Below are 14557 nucleotides of genomic sequence, written 5' to 3'. Positions count from 1 at the left end.
TAAACACTTAAGACAGCTGAAGAAGACGGGAAGTCCCCGCTGTAATTCAATAGAAGAAGTTCCCCGCTGTATTCAAACTCAAACATGGGATTAAATGTTGACAGGGAGTCATGTCAGAGTAAATATGACGATCAGTGATGATTAAACAGACGCGATTCAGCCGCAGCGTCTGAGCGACCTGACGGTAGTCGGCCGTTGTTGTTGTTACGTGCATAGACCGTCAGTGTGCAGCAGCTGCTGCAGCGGTGTGTGTGTGTGTGTGTGTGTGTGTGTGTGTGTGCGTGTGTGTGTGTGTGTGTCAGGTTACAGGTAGAGTGGTGGGGGGCATGACATCATCGTTTCAGAAAAAAGCCGTATTGGCCATCCAGACGAAAACGCTGGGGCATTCGTGTGGACGCGAGGCCAATCCGATAAAGTATTTATCCGGATTCGAAAAAACCGATTCGTCTGGACGGGGCCTTAGTCACATTCCACTTTGTCGGTTCCCCCCACACACAAGAGGACTTTTGATCGAAATGGTCACAATTGTCGGGGCCTACAACCTGACCCCCAGACAATCTAACTGGTTCTATCTGTCATTTAAATGTTAATTAAAACATTTTGTGTTGTATTTGATTTTGTTCTTGAGTTACTTTGTGTTTAGAAAGAAAAGTGCTTAATTGACCAATCCCCATGATTCTGTTACTATAGTCTGACATTAAATAACTGTTACAACATGTGTTGTTATGGTAGTTTCAGAGTGGAAAAAGTAAGTGGATCAGTTTACCCCATTGATTTCTCTGGTTTGTCTCAGTTTACCCCTGAGCTGGGGTAAAGTGAGACACGAGACCACTTTTTTTTTTAAAACAATCATATTTTCACTGCCCTTCGTTCTAAATACATTCTGATAATTTCCATTGCTAGGAAACATCCTGAATTAATGGGAAATGTGTAAATTTTACTAATAAATCATTTTAGCTCGCTTGGAGGGGAGCAAATGTAAAAAGTGTCTCACTTTACCCCACTCTCCCCTACTGTAAGTCCACCTCCCGGTCCACCTCTTTCCCGTCAGACTCAGACCCTGATTGATTTTGAGTTAATAAATCATTTGAACTACATGAACTGGCCCATGTCCTCAGAATTTTTTTCTTGATGCGACCTGATACACACTTTGTGCACCATTAGAAGTTAAGTTCACTGTGTTTGTCAGACAAGATGTTCTAATGGGTGAGTCTCTGCAGCTTTATTCTTTAAACAGCACAGCGATACAATTAATGTTTAACTTTCTCCATGTGAAGAGGAGCAGTTTTCTCAGCAGTCTTGAGCGTTGCTGCAGTAATTTCCTCCAGCTATAGCATTCAAGAACGTTATTTTATAAATTATTATAAAATTTATAAATTTTTATAAAAATTGTTTATAAAACAATTTACTCTCCCCTACCGTCCTCTCAGCCTGGATATCATAATATCATATATATGATATATATGGATATCATGGGATAAGAGCAGAGGAAAAACTGTATTTTATTCCTCTTATCCCTCTTTAACACAAACAACCAGATGAACGCATGTTGATAATCTTACAGTTTAAGATTAACTGGAAATTGCTGCACACAACATGGACAAATATTTGCAAAAGAAAGGTCAAAGTCAAAAGCGTCACAAAATTTAGCATATAAGAAGGAATCTACAGCAACGAGCTGCTGAGTTTGCTGCACACACATATTTCATAGGGTATTAAGTAGTGATCTGTCCACCATGCTGCCGTCATGTCACTGGGTGTGGTTGGTTCTGTTCTTCTATCTGAGCAGCTTCAGCCAAGTGGAGGCTCAGTTTCCTATCGACTGTACCACAGATTAGCCTATTAAGCCCCCCTCCCGCCCTTTCCCCTGCTGTTAGACCGGCCTCCCCTCCCTTCCCATGGACCAGTCTACCACCCAGTCCTCCCATCGAGCTGGCCAGCTCTCCCTGCCCCCCCCCCCCCCCACCTTTCACCAGAGGCTGCCTTCATCAACTCCTGCTAACATTTCCATATTTCGCACATTCTGTGACATAAACTGTAAACTGTTTTCTTGTCTGTAACAACATCTATTGCACGTCTGTCCGTCCTGGGTGAGGGATCCCTCCTCTGCTGCTCACCCTGAGGTTTCTCCGATTTTTCCCTGTTAAAAGGGTTTCCATGGAGTTTTTCCTCAGTCGATGTGAGGGTCTAAGGACAGAGGATGTTGTTACGATGCCATGTAAAGCCCTTTGAGACAAACTGTTTGTAAAAACGGGCTATACAAATAAAATTGCCTTGCCTTGCCTTGCCTAAGACCAAGACGTGTTGTCCTCTGTGGAACGGTTCTCCCTGTGGAGAGAGCTCAGGTCGAGGGATATGTGCACTACATACTGCAATAGTCATTGAACCAATTGACTACAGGGTGTCATGGCCCAGTGCTTTTTATAACAGTGTGTGTAAATGCTTTGGTAACTACGATGGATTTGACTGTGGTGTGTGCCTCCCGGGCTGGAAAGGAGACACCTGCAGCGAGCTGCATCACGTGGCAAGAAAAGAGATCACGGACATGACTGAAGCTGAGAGGGAAACATTCCTCTCCAACTTGGACCATGCAAAACACACCACCAGCAACCGTTACAAGATCCTCACCAGCAACGACACCAGAGTGAAGGGCAACTTTAAGTTTCACAGCGCCACCGTCTACGACCTGTACGTGTGGTTGCACTACTATGCAGCTAAGAAGTACGCCGACACTAACGACGATTCTGCTCACCGGGGCCCCGCCTTTCCCTTCTGGCACCGAGTCTTCCTGCTCTTCATGGAGAGGGAGATCAGGCTGCTCACAGGGAACCAAGATTTCTACATCCCCTACTGGGACTGGACCAGACGCCGATACTGCAACATCTGCACCAACGAGTACTTTGGGGCAGTTGACCTGGACGGTCATATAGACAAGGCTTCCCGTTTCTCAAAGTGGAGGGTGAGATGTCAGAACCAGACTTTTCCATCTGCTTCTTCTTTCTTCTTTCTCCTGCTTCAACTCCTCTTTCTTTTCTCCATAGACCGCATGTATTGATGTTGGGACGAATCTCGGTCAGATCTGCAGCCACCCTGATGACACTTCACCTGCACCTAACAGCCGCAAACCTGGAATGGACCCAACTGCCAGCACACTGCCGACCCTCTGTGATGTTGATGATATGCTGAGAACAGACAATTATGACACATCTCCATATAACGGAAATTCTAGGAACAGCTTCAGGAGCAAACTAGAAGGTAAATTACCTCATAAATTCATGATATTTAAAGAAGTGGTGACATTAAGTTCAAATGTCTGTTAAGTGAGAATTCATAAACATTAAACAATAAAAGGATAAAATGAAAAATAAGCTAAAAGGAGACTGTCATAACAGGTTTCTATTAAACCTCTACTAAAGGTATCTGCTTAAGGCCCCATTCACATGGAGCGCCTTTTTCAAAGCGCTTCTGAGCTCGCGTCTATGGTCGCGTCTGCCGTTACTAAGCAACCAAAAGAACCTGTCACATTTTTACGTGTGCTTCTGTCATTTAACCAGGAATTGAGTAAACACAGACCTGATCAGATTTCAAGCACCGTGAATCCCTCTCAGCAGCTTCACTGCTCGATCTGTCTGTCTGTCTGTCAGTTTGAACGGAGGACTCACCGCCGTGTGGAGAGGAGGGAGGCAGGCGAGACGTGAACTCCCTACCTTGTGTCTAATAAAAGTTAAAAATGCGGTTAAATGTACTGGTATCACACTGCTGCTACGGCGGCTATGGAGTGGGAGGGGGAGAGGGAGCTGCTGAAAGCAGCAAGCACTGAGAGCCGGGCTGCTTGTTGCTGCTGGTGAAGCAGGTCCGTGCAGCTGATTCTGATCACATGACACGCGGTGCGCGTGCGGCATTCGAAAAAGTTGAGAGATTTTCATCTCGGTGCGCCTCGGACGCGCACGGAAAAAAAGGCGCGTCGCACCGCGTGCGCGGCGCGTCGGCGTCGCTTCGGATTTTGAAAACAATGGAAACGCTCGCGCAAAAGACGCTCCATGTGAATGGGCCCTAACATGTGTCATTTAATCAGGATCAGAATTTTTTTTCTTTTTTATTGCCCAGCAGCACAATGAGATTAAAAGCTAAACCTTAAAGGATCCATCACCTGGTATTTATATTGGTTTTAGGTGTTGAAAGGGTCTTAAATGCACATTTTTGAGAAATAATATGCAACATTCACCTTTATTTATCCCTATTTGTGTACCCAATTTTGCTCTCGCGAGAAAAACACGCGATCTTGTTTTACAGATTGTCATTGAAAAAAAAAAATTCCATGCATTCACCGCGACTACAGAAACCATGGAAACGTAAATATAAAATTCCACCGGAAGAGCAAAACCGGCTTACGTTTTTGACGTTCAGAAAAAGGTGGATATATAAATAAAAAAAATGTAATGCAGGCTGATCGGTTCATTGTAAAACATGTATTTATTGATGTAAATGTGGTGATTTCTGTACAGAGCCCCCAGGCAGCGCCACTCCTCTGTCCAGTAGAAGCTTCACTTTTCATTCAAACAAACTGCCACAATTGTTAGATTTCATCAATGAGACCAGCATTTATATCCTAAAAAGAAGTTAACCAGTGACAGAGAAGATTGAGTTATACATGCAATAACCTGAAAAAAAGTGATTTTCAGGTGATGGATCCTTTAAAGGTCGACCACACATAGAAACAAGACAGTCTTTGAGGCTGTCTATAGAGGTTTTCTTTGGAACAGGGATGATTGTGGATGATTTGAGGCAAGATGGGACGGGAGCGTACCTATGTTCCCCGGGTTCTATGTTCCCCTATAGGAATATAGGACCCACTTTTTGAAAAAGGGTCCCATGTTCCCCGTTTTTCCCAAAAAGGGTCCTAAATTCCCCGGTCGCAATACATACTGGGGAACATAGGACCCTTTTTCTGAAGAAGGGTCCTATGTTCCCCACTGTTACCGGGGAACATAGGACCTTTTTTCAAAAAAAGAGTCCTATGCTGTTCAATGGAACAGGACTCTCTCTATCTATCTGGCCTGTCTAACCTCTACTTAGTCTTTTTACTCAACTTAACCAACTCCTTTCTTCATTGCCTAAACCCAACCAATGGGACAATTCCACTTCTCACTCAAAGTCACAACTCAACTTCTCACTCAGAAATAGGCAAAAATCTGCAAAGTCACAACTCCACTTCCAGGTATGGGTACAAAAATTGCATGATCCCTGGTCCTTTTGGGGAAAAGCGGGGAACATAGGACCCTTTTTCTAAAATAGGGTCCTATGTTCCCCGGTCCTATACAAAGTGGGGAACATAGGACCCGGGGAACATAGGACCTGGGGAACATAGGGATGACCCCGATGGGACCACGGCTTGTGACAGGGAGAGGTTGAGGATGGAGGTGAAGACATGTGAGAGCTGGTCAGCACATGCTTTGAGCACCTTCCCCATAAGTCCATCAGGGCCAGCAGCTTTCCTGCTTCTGCTTTGGGCACCCGTCTCACCTCATGCTGTTCGACAGTGAGAGTAGGGGGAATGAGTGCTGGTGCAGGTGGTGGAGGAGTGGCTGTGTGCTGAATTGCCTCAAATCAAGCAAAGAAGCTGTTCAGCTCCTCTGCTAGTGACATGTCTGAGCTTCCAAGTGTTGCCACATGTCCTCTGTAGTGATGCTCTGTATGCCCTGCCACACTCCGTCTGTGTGATCATGCTGCTGTTTGTTTATAGCAGTTAGCAGGCCGGAGAGAGCTAAGCTAATGTTAGCATCAGGTGGAATGTAAACAGCGATGACAACCACTACTGTTAGCTCTCTGGATAGGAAGAAGGGACGGCACTTGACTGACATATATTCCAGTTCAGGCGAACAGTGGCTGTCTATGATGGTGCTATGGTGTGATTTCATCCTGTTAGGTTTTGAGATTCCTCAAGATCGCCGACAGCTGCAGTCGTCCATGCACAACCTGGTCCACGACTACCTGAATGGCACAATGTCTCACCTCCCCACTGCAGCCAACGACCCCATGTTCATGGTCCACCACAGCTTTGTAGACAAGTAAGTCAAGTAAATTAGATTATGTTTATGTTTGAAGTCAGAATTCACAAATGTACTCTGTGCTCTATAAATGTGTTTCAGGCTTCTGGAGGATTGGCTGCAGTGCCACAGAAATGCAAGCTACCCTGACAGTCAAGAGATCTATCCAGCCCAGAGGAGGGACGCCTTCATGGCCCCCTTCTTCCCCCTGCGCGAAAACGGCTGGTACTGGGACAAAGACATCAGGAGGCTGGGCTACAGCTATGTGGAACACAGCATCCATTGGGCTCAAGTGAACCACCCACGTTGCTGGCATTATGGGATTCCTTGTGGTTGCTGGCGGTCGAGGTGGAGGAGACCCACCAAGCATTGTTCCACCACCGCCAGCCACTACGGAGTGAAACCTCTCTTTCCTGAAGAAGAAGATCCATTTGTAATGATACCTTATGAGGCTGAGGTTGAATGGAGAGACACACCATTAATAAAGGCAGGTTCCAAATAAACGCCGGTCCCTAATAAACGCCTGTTGATTTGAGCGATTTCAGCAAATGAAGCAAATAATCAAATATTGTGTGGATTTTTTCCAACATAATTTGGGGGCACTGAGCACTATTGTTATTGTGTGGATTTTTTTCCTACTTATTAGTATTCTGTTCGGGCATTTTGTTTAAATGTATTATTCTTACTTCTTCCGCTCTTTTTCTGCATTTTTCAGCTCCTTCATACTTTGTGCTATTTCAACAATTCATATATCAAAATGTGCAGCTTTTTCTGGACATTAGAGCTATTATGTTTCTCTTTTCAACTACAGGAAGGTGCTGCCGCCCACTGGTCCACCGTTCCACTGTGATGTATTTGAGGTATTTTATTATTGGTGGAAATGGCTTGTTAACACCCACACATTACAACTTATAAGGTGGTTGTGTTTATCATGTGACTGTACAGTAGTTTCACCTTGGTATACCTAATAAACTGTAAACTGTGTGCAGTGTGGTAAAACTAAGCAAATAGACAACACATGGGGGAAGCCCTCTGAAGATGACGCAATGCAAAGCTCCTTTATTATGTTTTTACATGAACATGGATAGTACAGTGCACCTCATCTGAACCTTAACAAAAAAACGATCAGTGTTATTTACTGTACTTTACTGTAAAGAGACTAAAACAATCACTACTTCAGGCCCAAGAGACACTTTTCCTCAAAGGTTTTCTAAGAGCTGATCGTCGTTAGCACCATTGATCACTGACACCAACAGGTCCAGTTCGACATTCATGATCAGTTAAAAAACAAAGGAAAAGATGAATATTGGATTGATGAAGATGATGAAGATGATGACTCGTCAGTGCTGTCCTCCCACTCTGATCTGCAATTACACAACATTCAAACACAAACACATGGGAGACAGAGGTTATTCATGAGTTAAATTTTTTAGTTTCTTCACTGTTTGTTCAGACTGAAGGTGTCAAGAATGTCATTGAGACCAGAAGTCAGCATGTTTTGACCGAACAAGTGACCACGTCCATTTTGGAGACAGGAAGTAGAAACGGTTTCATATCTTTAGAGCTGCCTGTAATTACGCACCTTCTCCAGAGAAGATCAATTCAATAAGTGCAAGAAAATCAAATAGAGACATAGGTAGTAAGTGCTAGTTCAGCATTTTAAGGTGTCAAAAGTATGCAAGAAAGTCTTCTGACTATCTCTTGCAGATTTACTCATCCTTTATGATGCAGCTTAAAGGGATAGTTCACCCAAAAATGAAATTTCACTCATTATTTACTCACCCTCATGTCGACTAAGGGCTGTGAGAAGTTTCAGAGTTATCCATGACTTCTCTGAGTTACAGGGGGTCTCGGCGTAGCCGTGCATGTCCATATAACGGTTGCAAATGGATACCATCTGTCTTCGTCACAAAAAAACACACCAAAAAACATCCAAATACCTCTCGAAGCTCCTCTTCCTGGTTCGTCAAATTTGGACGAACTGGGAAGAGGACGGACCCTGGTTGGTCTAAATTTGATGAACCAGGAAGAGGAGCTTCCACTACAAAACAAGCTTTAAATATAGACTTATTTCATTTTTTTCGGGACAATTTTGCATTTCGGGGCTTCAATACAAGACGGACTTTACATACAAGCAGCATGGAGGTATTTGGATGTTTTTTGGTGTGTTTTTTTGTGACGAAGACAGATGGTATCCATTTGCAACCCTTATATGGACATGCACTGCTACGCCGAGACCCCCTGTAACTCAGAGAAGCCACGGATAACTCTGAAACTTCTCCCAGAAATTTCATTTTTGGGTGAACTATCCCTTTAACAACAAGTGAAGTGTCTTCAAAGAAAGTAAAACCATAATGAGCTTTTAATTGTTCTTACATTAGTTTTACAGTCAGCTCTTCACTTAGTTTGTCTTCTTGATAGCAGGGTTAGGGATGCTGTGTTCCCGGTAGCTGTAGCCCAGGCTCTCGATGTCTTGGTTCCAGTACCAGCCGTTGGTGCGCAGAGGGAAGAAGGGGGCCATGAAGGCGTCAATCCTCTGGGCTGAATAGATCTCTTCACTGACAGGGTAGCTTGCATTCCTGTGGAGCTTCAGCCAGTCCCCCAGAAGCCTGATACACATTTATAGAGCACAGAGTTCATTATTGAATTCTGATTTGAAACAGATATATATATATATATATATATTTTTTTTTTTACATGACTTACTTGTCCACAAAGCTGTGGTGGGCCATGAACATGGGGTCGTTGGCTGCAGTGGGGAGGTGAGACATTGTGCCATTCAGGTAGTTGTGGACCAGGTTGTGCATGGAGGAGTTCAGGTGTCGGGAATCTTGAGGAATGTCAAAACCTAACAGGACGAAATGACACATGTTAAGTTGATAGCGAGGGGGGGGGGGGGGGCTGGGTGGGTGCAGAGCAGCGCAGAGGCGCATTGCTAATGAGCTACTGGTGCTCTGCAGAAGGATAGCCCTGGGAAATGGCACAGGTTTTGTGATTTTGGCTAAAAACTTCATAAACACAATTTAAAGACCACAGAGAATGCTTTAAAATAACGAAAAAGTATCGTTGGAGGGGAACTTTCATGTTTGTGAATTCTCTCTTAACAGGCATTTGAACCAAAAGAATCCGTGTACCCTTCATTCTTTCATTTTTCTGTTTCAAAACAAAATCAGAAAAAACGAAAAATGGCTCTGTTTTTCTGTTTATTTGTTTTGAAACAAAAACGGAAAAACCGAAGAAAAAAAACAGACGTTTTTCAGTTAATTAAAAATGGGAAAACGGAAAAAGAAATATTTAAGATTTGGTTTCTGCAAATTACTTTTTCTCATTTTCGAAAAGTTAATCAGCTCGCTTTCTTCTTCAGGATGATGACGCACGACGCAGGCTGACCGCAGTCTCCCCAGGATGCCGTGTCAAGCTGCGTCATCATCCCAGGGGAGACAGCGAGCTGATTAACTTACCCACAGGTTTTTAAAGATTTACTGCCGGCTGGTTTAATTCTTTTTTGGAGATAAATGTTGGTGTTGTAACTCGGTGATGAAATCTAACAACTGGCAGTAGTTTGTTTGAATGAACAGTGAAGCTTCAGGTGTGAACTGGACAGAGGAGCAGCACTGTCGATCGGGGCTCTGGATGTAGGATTCGCCCCATTTACATCAGTAGCCTAAATAAATGATTTACAGTGAACCAATCGGTCTACATTTAATTTAACAATTAACTCATTGAGTGCCATTGACGTCTATGGACGTCAATCAAAATCCAACGCTTGAGTGCCATTGACGTCCATAGACGTCAAATGCACTTTTCTGCGGCTGGTAAATGGGGACGCTCTCGCGCACACTGTGAGTAATTTTGGGGCTTCTGGGATGTGTAGAACGAAGAAGACTGTAGATCAGAACAAGAAGTGAAGAGGAAGGAGAAGACGAGTGCGATCGGTACAGAGATAAAAAAGTCGGAAAAAAGTTTCTATTTCTAGAGAAAAACGACGTGCAGAGCCTGGAACAAGTGTAACGTGGAGCTGGAGGAAGCTTAGCCACCGATGCTATTAGCATAGCTCCAGCATGAAGTGATCAGAGGAGGCAGGAAAAGTAAACTGATCTAGATGATCAGCACCAAAATGCCGAAGCGGAGGCGGATCGCGGAGTCAGTTTCACCAGTTGCTGTAAACCGACGTGACGACGAACCGAGAGATCAGCGCGGTGAGTCGCTGCCGCGGTCGCGTCCAGCAGAGAGGCTGAAGACGCCATGGCGTGTCCCTCCCTCCTTCAGAGACGAGGGGAAGCAGCAGAAGGAGAAGGAGGAGAGGAGAGGGGAGGGAGAGGGGAGGGGGAGGGGGAGGGGGGCGTAGGAGAGGCAGCAAGTGCTCGTACTTGTTGTATTTTAGTTGTTGTTGTTGTTGTTGTTGTTTTTTGTTTAGTCTTTTTTTTTTTTTTTTTTGGGGGGGGGGGGGGGGGGGTGAAAAAAACATGTGAAATTAAATTTTCAGATGTCTTACATATTTTTGAAGCCAAAATTAAAACGGATAAATCACTATTTTTCTTGAGAGACTCTCTTTCACAAAAATGCATTTTTCTCAGCTTTCTAGAAAAAAAGTGGTCTTTTTGGTGCAACCAGGCTCTATTCAACTTAAGATAAATCAAGAATGGAACAAGGTACAAACAAATGGTTTTTCCCTAGTTAAATAGAGAGTCTCCTCTTTCCTTTGAGCTGTTTGGTGTTTTCAGAGTCATAGTACAAAATACTCTCTGGGTCTTGACATATTACTCAGAATGCCCCAAAACGCTGGCACCTGGCACTGACCTTTTTATAAAAGGTCTGGCACTCAATGAGTTAAATAATACAACAGGGGGAAATTTGGTGTGACATGTTTGGTTTTTTGGGCACGTCTGCGTCGCAAAGCTCCCTGCTTCTCTCCAGTGTTGAGTCAGACCCAGTTCTATAGCCCAGTTATCCTCCCCAGTGTTTCCCATACATATATTTATATGAATTACGTCCGCCACAAATAGATTTCTCGGCTTTTGGCTCGACCAACGCAGTATCATTCCGTTCATTCATCTCTGCATAGCGCTATTTCTCTGTTATTGTCACACACACAGTAGCGCGCATGCATGACAGTAGTGCGTGGTAAAAGCGAAACACTTATTACCCCCCCCCCCCCCCCCCGGTCCAGTCTGTGGTCAGTTTATCCAAACAACAAAGACTGCAGATCGAGACTGGGTGTGCGTATGAATATGGCTTGATATGATCAATTACAGTAGGCTATGTGAGAGTAGTTAGATTGACAGTTTATTATTGACTACTACTGCAGCCTATAGCAGGCTTCTTTTATTTTGACGTTACACACTTGCGCTTCCGGTCTGTCTGCCAAACACAAAAGGAATTTGCAGAAATCTAATTTTGATTTCTCATTTTCCTAATTTTAATTCCTAAACCGAAAAACGTCTGTTTTTTTTGTTTTTCCGTTTGTGTTTCAAAACAAATAAACAGAGAAACAGACCCATTTTTCAGTTTTTCAGATTTTGTTTTGAAACAGAAAAACGAAAGAACGAAGGGTACACGGATTTCAAAAGTCACCAGTTCTTTAAATATCAAGAATTTATGAAGTAATTTACCTTCTAGTTTGCTCCTGAAGCTGTTCCTAGAACTTCCGTCATATGGAGATGTGTCATAATTGTCTATTCCCAGCGTATCATTAACATCACCGATGGTCGGCAGTGTGCTGGCAGTTGGATCCATCCCAGGTGTGCGGCTGATAGGTACAGGTGAAGGGTCATCAGAGCGGCTGCAGATCTGATAAAGACCTTGATCAAGGACACATGCGGTCTATGGAGAAAAGAAAGAGGAGTTAAAAACAAACCAGGAGAAAGAAGAAGCAGATGGAAAAGACTGGTTCTGAAATCTCACCCTCCAGTGTGAGAAACGGGAAGCCTCGTCTATATGACCGTCCTCGCCAACTGCCCCATAGTACTCGTTGGTGCAGATGTTGCAGTCTGGGTTTCTGGTCCAGTCCCAGTAGGGGATGTAGAAATCTTGGTTCCCTGTGAGCAGCCTGATCTCCCTCTCCATGAAGAGCAGGAAGACTCGGTGCCAGAAGGGAAAGGCGGGGCCCCGGTGAGCAGAATCGTCGTCAGTGTCGGCGTACTTCTTAGCTGCATAGTGGTGAATCCACACGTACAGGTCGTAGACGGTGGCACTGTGAAACTTAAAGTTGTCTTTCACCGTGGTGTCGTTGCTGGTGAGGACCTTGTAACGGTTGCTGATGTTGTGTTTTGCATGGTCCAAGTTGGAGAGGAATGTTTCCCTCTCAGCTTCAGTCATGTCCGTGATCTCCTTCCTCACCACGTGATGCCGCTCGCTGCAGGTGTCTCCTTTCCACCCCGGGAGGCACACACCACAGTCAAATCCATCGTAGTTACCAAAGCATGCACACACACTATCATAAAAGGCATGGGGCCAGTCCACCCTGTAGTCAAACGGTTTAAGGGCCTTTGCAGTAAGTAGTACACACTCCCCTCGACCTGAGCTCTCTCCACAGCGAGAACCGTTCCACAGAGGACAACACGTATTGGTCTCCAGAGCCTCATCTGTGGTACAGTCGATAGGAAACTGAGCCTCCACTTGGCTGAAGCTGCTCAGATAGAAGAACAGAACCAACCACACCCAGTGACATGACGGCAGCATGGTGGACAGATCACTACTTAATACCCTATGAAATGAAATGTGTGTGCAGCAAACTCAGCAGCTCGTTGCTGTAGATTCCTTCTTATATGCTAAATGTAGTGACGCTTTTGACTTTGACCTTTCTTTTGCAAATATTTGTCCATGATGTGTGCACCAATGTACAGTTAATCTTAACATGGGTTCAACTGGTTGTTTGTGTTAAAGAGGGATAAGAGGAGAGGAAAAACAGTATTTTGGACTGACGAGTGTATAAGCTACACCTGTACTGTCCTCTCAGCCTGGATATCACCCAAATTAATTTAGTCTTTTTATGTTTTTTGCTACATAACAACACACACACACACACACACCAGGGCAGTTTTGTTTTCTTCTGAAGTCACACATGATTTTGGTCTTGCGGCCCCTCATGTCTGCATTCAGAGGATTACAACGTTCTGTGATCTCCCATGACTTTAAAGGTGGTTGAATTGAGCTTTGTGCTGTTGTGCATGGGGCCGTCAGAAAAGACACAGAAACAATCCGATATCTGTTTAAATGTTTACTTCATGTTGAGTATATTTAACACTTTATCTTCTCGTTAAAAAAGCGTTTTCTTTTGGTGCTATGTTTGTCACATGCTTAACTACCACACTTTTCCTGACGGCCCCCTCCATAGCAGCACACAGCCCTGCTAGTCTGTTAGGTGCTCTGAACTGCAGGGAATGTGCAGATTAATCATGAGTATCTGAATCAAGTCGGCATCTTTGGGCAATTTTTTAAAACCTTTTTTCTTGCAGACAGAAGGACCTGGGGATCAAACCAGCACCCTGTCTGCCCAGCACTCAGTGGACAACCCACTCCACCACCTGGGCCAGATGACTCGGTGTTTGTCATGTATATGTGGAGCCAATAACAGCAACCGTCAACAAATCCAGGATATGTTATGATATACAATATTTATACGACCGGTCCCGATCGAGTAATTTGATTGGACAAGAGACATTCCATAGTGCTGTTATACAGTATAACAGGACTGGGATTTTTTTACAGACTTTATGTAACAGGCACGCTACCCTGTTTACGGTTATGTACTAACAGTTAGCAACAACACAATTATCATTTGGGCTAAGTTCAAAAGACCCAGGTTGAGTCTTGGAGTGGAGAAAAAGACACTGAAGGCAGCTTTAGATTTAGCACATCATAGTTTATAATTTGTGAACCATAAACATTAAATAGTAGCAGTGATAAATGAAATAGAAATACAAATGGCCACTCATAGAGAATACTATACAGGTCATTTCATCATTACTCATTTGAATGACGTTGCAGCGCACAGTCCCACAATTGCCCAAAAGGGAGAGTTCAACTTCACCTGTATTGGCGAGACACACGCTCAGTGCAACTGCCCAATATTTGAATGTCCAGTGGGAAGGGGGAAAAGTCCATGTTGGGGGCGAGTGTGTGTAATGTGTGTGTGGGCCGTGCGTGTGTGGCAAGGGCAAGAGTTAGAGAGAGGAGCCCGACAGTGAGCAGTGGAGGTTCAGTAGGTTCCTTCCCGGCACAGGCGTCTTCAGGCTTTGTGCCCGGGCTAGGCTCTAGCTCACCATCAAACCTGGCCTATATAGAGTGCCGAAGCGGAAGCAGCCCCATGGGTCCTCAATTCGAAAAAAGTCTCCATACAAATGAACGGGACTCCAAGATTTATTTCGTGATCCTTTTGAATTGTGCCATGACAAAAAAAATATATCCTCTACCTGTTTAAAACATCACTTTTCATGCCGAGAAATCAGCAGTTTGTTGTAAACCTATTGTAAAATAAAATTCCGAAGAGTCCGTAACCAGAAAGACTA

General features: G+C 44.2%; 2 protein-coding genes across 2 annotated transcripts; one reads left to right on the top strand and one right to left on the bottom strand.

Annotated features, from left to right (window-relative positions):
- The first annotated feature begins 2340 nt into the window (after nucleotides 1–2340).
- Nucleotides 2341–6597, top strand: LOC311002616 (tyrosinase-like). The gene is made up of 4 exons (XM_083994027.1): nucleotides 2341–2959; nucleotides 3042–3255; nucleotides 5927–6068; nucleotides 6150–6597. Exons 1-4 carry the CDS (start codon nucleotides 2546–2548, stop codon nucleotides 6547–6549), a joined length of 1170 nt encoding a protein of 389 aa, XP_083850153.1. The 5' UTR covers nucleotides 2341–2545; the 3' UTR covers nucleotides 6550–6597.
- Nucleotides 6598–7244: 647 nt separating this feature from the next.
- Nucleotides 7245–12813, bottom strand: LOC311003079 (tyrosinase-like). Its single transcript, XM_083994764.1, has 5 exons — nucleotides 11952–12813; nucleotides 11660–11870; nucleotides 8754–8895; nucleotides 8424–8656; nucleotides 7245–7411 (listed from the first exon to the last, which is right to left on the bottom strand). Exons 1-4 carry the CDS (start codon nucleotides 12726–12728, stop codon nucleotides 8449–8451), a joined length of 1338 nt encoding a protein of 445 aa, XP_083850890.1. The 5' UTR covers nucleotides 12729–12813; the 3' UTR covers nucleotides 7245–7411; nucleotides 8424–8448.
- Between the last annotated feature and the right edge of the window lie 1744 nt (nucleotides 12814–14557).

This window comes from Trachurus trachurus (genome assembly GCF_905171665.1).
Source record: "Trachurus trachurus genome assembly, chromosome: 19".
Taxonomy (NCBI): Eukaryota; Metazoa; Chordata; class Actinopteri; order Carangiformes; family Carangidae; genus Trachurus; species Trachurus trachurus.
Note: the sequence above shows the minus strand (reverse complement) of the source record. Positions and strands in the feature narration are given on the sequence as shown.

Coding starts and splice junctions, on each gene's coding strand:
- LOC311002616 (XM_083994027.1), top strand. CDS start 2,546: ATGACTGAAGCTGAGAGGGAAACATTCCTCTCCAACTTGGACCATGCA. Junction 2,960..3,041: donor CCCGTTTCTCAAAGTGGAGG/GTGAGATGTCAG, acceptor TTTTCTCCATAG/ACCGCATGTATTGATGTTGG. Junction 3,256..5,926: donor CTTCAGGAGCAAACTAGAAG/GTAAATTACCTC, acceptor TCATCCTGTTAG/GTTTTGAGATTCCTCAAGAT.
- LOC311003079 (XM_083994764.1), bottom strand. CDS start 12,728: ATGCTGCCGTCATGTCACTGGGTGTGGTTGGTTCTGTTCTTCTATCTG. Junction 8,896..11,659: donor CTTCAGGAGCAAACTAGAAG/GTAAATTACTTC, acceptor TCGTCCTGTTAG/GTTTTGACATTCCTCAAGAT. Junction 8,657..8,753: donor CACCACAGCTTTGTGGACAA/GTAAGTCATGTA, acceptor AATGTGTATCAG/GCTTCTGGGGGACTGGCTGA.